General features: G+C 30.5%; 1 protein-coding gene across 1 annotated transcript; it reads left to right on the forward strand.

Moving 5' to 3' along the window:
• The first annotated feature begins 4,377 nt into the window (after window positions 1–4,377).
• Window positions 4,378–4,803, forward strand: LOC107060696 (glycine-rich RNA-binding protein 8-like). The gene has a single exon (XM_015308882.1). It carries the CDS (start codon window positions 4,378–4,380, stop codon window positions 4,801–4,803), a length of 426 nt encoding a protein of 141 aa, XP_015164368.1.
• The last annotated feature ends 2,302 nt before the right edge of the window (window positions 4,804–7,105 follow it).

Genomic DNA, 7,105 nt, shown 5'->3' on the forward strand with positions numbered 1-7,105 from the left:
ATATATATATTAAGTTGTGATCTGAGGGTGTATATAGACAATATGGTATATAGCTTTCAGTCACGCATCACTTTGAATGGTTGAATTAACGTGCTAAATCTTTTTTTAAAATATTTTTCAATATATAGTAAATCTTAGTATATTCTATACTTGTGTAGTGGATTTAGATATGAACTTCTTTCTTGTGTATCGAACAATCTGTTGGAGGTTATTACACACACAACACTTTCTCAACCCCAAGTGTATGTGATGGTTTAGTGTTGCACTTGTTAGGATTGCTGTCATGGGTGAAGTAGAAGCCTACCCTGCTTTACTACCTCCGCTACAGTCTGAAATAGGTTTTAGTTTTAGATTTGAAGTTAGTGCCTTTTGATTGGATATAAAGTTGATAATATAGATCAATTATTGGTGAGGGAGAAAGTAACGCAATTAAAAGGACAGGCAATGAGCCATGAACTTAAAATATATCTAGGGTCAATGGAAATGCATTTGAGCTAAATGCTAAATCTTTCAAAGTATATCACAACAGACGAAAATGAACTGAAATATATCTATTCTGTGTGAATACTATGCACCAATTGACCTGTTATATCCTATGTTGCGTATCCCTAGGTCCCAGTGAGTGAGCCGATTGGAGTCTCACGAGTTCCTCCAAGTAATTGAGGCCTATATTTCTACTGTTAAACTAGGATCTTGGTTACGTGACTGAAAGTCGAAGACTAGCCTTTGAATGACTTTTTCAAAATATCCACGCTCTCTCGCAGCTGGGGTTAGGTCATACCTAATTCGTGATAGTAGTAATATACTCGTGCAGTACCCTTCATTAGGCTTGATCCTCTGCTCCCCGTCACACATTCCGAAGACAGAGAGTTGGCACATTTCAGTTGGTCTTAGCCCAATCCATTGCCTTGCTATGGAATATCTAAAATACTTTTAAAAATTCAAAATATTCTTCAATCGTTAATTCAACTATTCAAGGTGATGTGACTGTGTTAAGAAGGTGTCTTGTCTATGATCGTAAAGTGATGGCAAGTCATGCTGATCCATATAAAAAAAAATGAATTTTAACTCCGCCTGTGTTTTGTTTGTAATGTAACACAGCCGGTCCCAAGCCCGGATAAAGGAGGAGGGTTTATTGTTTCTATTAAGAAGTCGGATCCTTGATACAAAACCATCCTGGAGAATGCTTGTGCAAGTATATAAGTTTTTGTTCTACTATTATATGTAGCTAGTTAGTCTAATTAGTGTGTAAAGGTAGCTAGTTACATCAAACTAATACGACTTAGGTACCTTCCTTTGTATTTGTTTATTCATCTTGTAGTTGTAAGGAAATAGCTATGGCATAACCATAAAAAAATAAAAAAAATGTGTTTATAAGCTATGACATGTTGATGGATTTTGGCTTCTATGTCTTTGTCTGAATTTAAACTTCTTTAATGAAATTTCGTTTCAAAAGAAAGAAGGGAGGAAAAAAACTCATGTTTTATTACAACTTTCATATGTTTTGGCAGGATATTTTGGTTATATTTCTCATGAAATTATATGAAATTTCTTAGCTTTAATTTTAGTTGATTATTTTAGTTATTTGATCCATAAAGTATACCTCCCTTTCTCCTTCAAAGTTTATAGTACTATTACTCATCACTCACATGCATGTCGTAATAATATTTAGGGATCCCTAATATTTATTAGCATGCCTCTTTTTGTTTCTCAAGTACAAATTTCATCAAAACAGTTTCATACGATATAAATGAAATGCTGATTTCCCTTTTTAAGTAAAAAATATTATAATTGAGATGAGTAAAGAAACCACAACAAATGAAGTTTTTTTAGAAATATAATATAGATTTTGGTGCTAGGACAAGGGTGAATTGATGAAATGAGCGGATTAAGTATGTAATCTATGGGTTTAATTAACTTAATTGTTTTTTGGTTCAAAACATAATATAATATCTATATAAAAACTATTAAAATTTGACAATTTAATATCAAATTGTAACTCCTAAATCCAAGAAAAATAATTTAGTATTAATTAAGAATCTTAAAAAGTTGGACACTTTAGATATTGGATGTCATTGATTTTTTACGTGGTTTTTTAAACATATTTATGTGATTTTTGAAAAATACTTATGCTCACGGGTAAGGGCTACACGTGCGATGTGTGTGTCCAAATATTAATATATTAAAAATGAGAAGATCTTAACCTCAAAGTTGGATTAATTAAAATGTTATAAATATTTAATTAATTTAAAATTAAATAATAACATATTTATCTTCTCATCTTTTAAAAAAAAAATATTTTTCTCTTTTGTTTTTTCTTATTTAATTTGCATAAATTTAAAAGGAAAAATCCTTTTGGCCAGAATGGTATTTTACCTATGTTATTTTATCTTTTTGAACATTTTTATTTTTTTAACTTTAATACCTTCTAATTAAAAAATGGAAAAAAGATTAGTTTACTTTAAAATAAAAAAAAACATTATACACTTTTTAAATTTCTGACCAAATTCTGGCCAAATTTTCTGGCCATTTAGCATTACCCAATTTAAAAGGTCATAAACACTCTATTTAAGAAATATTACAGCACAATTGTGAAACACTGAAACTGTTGCTGGAGAGTTGTAAAAGTTAATTATAATCATGAAATGTGTTAATATTAAATGTAAACACATTTTATGTTTTAGGCCAAGAAACACATTAGTTGCATTCTAGCAATTTGAAATGTAGTATAAATATCACGTTATATACTCCCTCCATTCCATATTAATTTAATTTTTGAGGCATTTTTTATTTTTCAAATTAACTTAATTATTCAGTTTTCAAGACTACTTTAGAGTGTTCTTCCAATTTTACCCTTCATTAGTTAGTATTGGAATTAGTGATTAATTAATATTTAGTTATTTTAATCATAAATTTGACAATAATTAATAAGGGTAAAAATAGAAAACTATTTTCAATTTATATCTTGATCTACTTTTCTTAAAGGGTGTGAAACACTAAAAATTAAATTAATATGGAATGGAGTGAGTACTATATTTTCAAGAAATTCAAAAGCTTTAATAAATTTTTACATCTTAATGAGTTCCACAGTTATATCTATATTTAAAGATAAAAAAACCAATAATTGCACTTCTCATCAAAATCGGCTCCTATTGATATCTCAACTACGTTTATAAATCCATAAGATAATAATCCTCATTATACAATAGCATTAGGACATATCAGTTACAATTTTTTTCACTTCTCTAGGCATTTTTTTCCAATTCTATGCTGCATTGAAGAATTCAAAAAGACATGATTTTACCTTAAACATTTTATTTCAAAGACAAATTGAGAATATTCTTTTTAAAAAATCTATTTAATTGTATTATTTTTTTCTTAGTTTCATAGTATCTTTTTCTTGCTTTTTCCAAGTCTATTCTAAAGAGATGAAAACGAAACTAAATTTATTTGATTGGTTCATAATTTTTTTTCATTTTTTTATAAATGATAAACCTAGTAAATTGAATTAAATAATCTAAAAAGATTGACGATGTTATTTACTTATCTTCTGAATATGCACTATAATATTAATAATGATTGAATGGACACTAATTCAAAAATTCAAAAAAAGATTAAAAAAAAGTAGAATACTACAAAATAAAAGAAAAAAAACCCTAGAAATTTTAAAAGCTTGATTGTGCAGTGTAAAAGTAGAAAGTACCTAAACACAAGATTACATCACATTGATCACTGGAAAACAATATTCCCCGAAACCTTCAGATGTACATTTAATTTTCAAAATTTAACGACAAAATAATTTAAAAAAAGGCGAGAAGCGTGCCTCATGCAAGTTTATCAGTCAATTTCCTTTGATTTCAATTCGCAAGGTTTCTGTTTCCCTCATAATGGGCAAGCAATCAGAGAAGGAGTAGGGGCCAGGGCGCTGCTGCTTGTACCATTTTGTTTGGTGAATCTTTTTCAAAAAGGTACCGCCTATTACACTTAATTTTATAAGCTTGGGGTTCTGTCCATTACCTATAATGTGTTGTTACTTTGTTACCTCTAATTAAATAATAACCATGGAATTAAGCAAGAGAAAGATTCAAAGGAACGGCCTCATTTCTTGTCTTCCACTCAAAACGTGACTGGGTTTAACCTCTTTCTATATTTCTGATGCGACAAGAGAATATTTATAAAAATTTAATAAGGTAGCCAAAAGTCTACTGTAGAGAATTTCCATAAAGTTTCCTATTTGGTAGAATATTTTAATGTTCATCATTAGTGAACTTGTATAGAAGTTTAATTTTGCAAGTTGCACTGACTTTGTTGCCCAATTTGATGCTATAAAAGCCTGACAAAGGATATTTAGCAGAGCACCAATTAACAAATTAGAAGATGAAAGCATATGCAATTGCACTCATTGTCTGTGGATCTGTGGCAGCAGCTCTAGTTTTAATTTTGTGTTGTTTTTACAAAACTGGCCGAAAGAAAAAGAGTTCCCCAGTGACTCGGAGTGTGACTGGTGTTTCTCCAGTTATTCCTCGGCCACCGAAGTCTTTACCAGCGAATCGCGATGTTGAAAAGGGCGAAATTAAACCCAAGGACAATACAGCAATGAGAGATGGTGGAATGGTTATTCTAGGTGCTGCTGCTGCAACAGTTGTCACGGCAACTGTTATCGACAGTGCTTACAGTGGAGGAGGTGGTGGTGGTGGTGGTGATGGAGGGGGAACGAGTGCTGGCTGTGGTGGCGGAGGTGGTGGAGGATGTGGAGGTGGGGGTTGTGGTGGTGGTGGCGGTTGTGGTGGATGTGGAGGTTAAAAGCAGAGGTGGGTGCAGTTTCACAACATCAAACTCATAAAAATCTTAAAAGTTGAACTCATGGAATCCGCTTCAGATTAAAAAGGAGTGAGTTATTTCTTTGTATGTTTTCTACAGTGGCTACTCATGTTTTATAAGAATGTACTGTAAATAATTTTACATACCATGAGATTAATGGAGAAATAATTATCTTTTGGATGTGTATTAGATGAACTCATTTATAAATACAATTTTATTAAATCGTATTAGGTAAGTTTAATGGATAAACTCAATTAAGAAGGTATCGACAGAAAAAGTGATAAATTTATGACTTTCCTTGTGGAATATCATGATCATATTCTTGCCGGTTATTATTGGAAGGTATCTAACACTTGCTAGTTGTCCTAAAAGTTTTCAAATTATGACACGGTGTTAATTCGCCTAACTTGGGGCAGGAAATATGTCAAAGTCCTCTTGAGTGATCACATGTACAAACCAATTATATACGTTTTCAATTTGAGCAATAAAATTTGTCTATTCTAATATAAGGAACTTATTTGATTGAATATAGTTATATGATCAAAAATTTGACCAATTAATCAATAACAAAATCACAATATTTGATAGATACATATATAAATCTCGAGTAGAGTATTACTACCAGCTCCGTACATTTTTAATTGTCATGATTTCATTTTTTAGAGTCAAACAATAAAAACTTTGACTAACATTTTATGATGTATTTTTCACCATATTTATATGCAAAAAATTGCAATTTATAGGGCTTTTCGCATAGTTTTTAAATATCTAAATTTTTTGTTTAAAATACCGAATTAGTGTTATCTAATTTAACTTTAAAAATTAGTCAAATTGACTTTTGAAAAGTGCAACATGACAATTAAAAGTGGACAGAGGGAGTAGAACAGAAAGATCCAGATTAGTCACCTTTAACTATTAAACTATCACACGCCTTTTTGCGACTATACAAATATTTGACCATTAATGAAATCAAGTTATACATGTAGATTGTAGGAAGTAGTAGCCATAGGAATTAAGCAGGAGAAAGATTCAAAGGAAGTGCCACATTTCTTGTACTCCACTCAACTACAAACTCATGATGACTTTGAGATAAGGCCATGGTCTTGCCTCATTTTATTTTTCTGCTGCAATAAGAAAATATATACCACCTAAAATGATTTAAGGTAGCCAAAAGTCTACACTAGAGAATTTCCACCAATTTTCCAGGCTCTAATTATTTGGTAGAATCTTCTAATTTTATCGAGTTAAGGGTTAAAATAAATAAAAGCGAACCGCAATATTGAAAAGGGTGATATTAAATCCAAACAACACATTTTTTCTTCAATTTTTTTAAAATTAAAATCGCTGATATTTTAATTAATTTATTTTTTGAAGAAATCGTAGTTGGGTAAGCGATTTTCTTAAGATTTTTTTTATTGACAGAGTTAACGGGGTTAATTTATGTGCAAGGATGATTTGCCTCTTGTAGTTTAATTTTTTTTTATAGGCCGTTTATGCTTTTTGAAGGAAAAAAGTGAGCTTTCTGACTCCGAACTTCAATTATAAAGATCAACTTAAATAACTCTCGATCTAAGCAAATAAATTAAAATAGAATTTCTCAATTCTAATAGTATAGTAATACTTGTTCAACAAGCTTCTATAAAAAAAATGTTACTTTGATTACGCAGTTTGGTGCTATAAAAGCATATAACAGCCATTCTTGTGGATTTCTTATGGCAGTCCTTAAGATTAGATATCTATGTGCATGAATATGGTAAAGACTTCCTAATACATTGAGCAAAATGAAATAATTTTTATGTAATAAAAAATCCTTTTAGTGACTTTTATTATTGTAACGTAAAAATTGAGTGACCATTAAAGAAAGAATGAGTTGAAGTGTGTATTGTATTTGTGATCATTTTGTCATGCAACGATATGTAAAATAGTGCTTCCTCAAAGTCGCATACGATTTATCTGAGTCCGGAGCCTAAAGGGCAAAAAAAAATGGTCAAAAATTCCAAAAAGGGCACATCACTTTTTATTTTAGTCCAAAAGGGCAAAATCGCTGCGTCAGCAGCGATTTTCCTCTGACAAAATGACAAAATCGCTGCCCTAGCAGCGATTTCGTACTAAAAAAATTTATTTTTTTATTAAAAATCGCTGCCACAGCAGCGATTCTAGTAAAAAGAATTAAAAAATATATATTTTTTATTAAAAATCGCTGCGGTGGCAGCGATTTTGTAAATTTTTTTATTTTTTTTTTAAATTAAAAATCACTGCTTTTTTTTCTTTAAAAAAACTAAAA

Source organism: Solanum tuberosum, unplaced genomic scaffold (genome assembly GCF_000226075.1).
Source record: "Solanum tuberosum cultivar DM 1-3 516 R44 unplaced genomic scaffold, SolTub_3.0 scf00092, whole genome shotgun sequence".
NCBI lineage: Eukaryota > Viridiplantae > Streptophyta > Magnoliopsida > Solanales > Solanaceae > Solanum > Solanum tuberosum.

Excerpts from the sequence above, each read along its gene's own strand:
- LOC107060696 (XM_015308882.1), top strand. The coding sequence starts at position 4,378 with ATGAAAGCATATGCAATTGCACTCATTGTCTGTGGATCTGTGGCAGCA.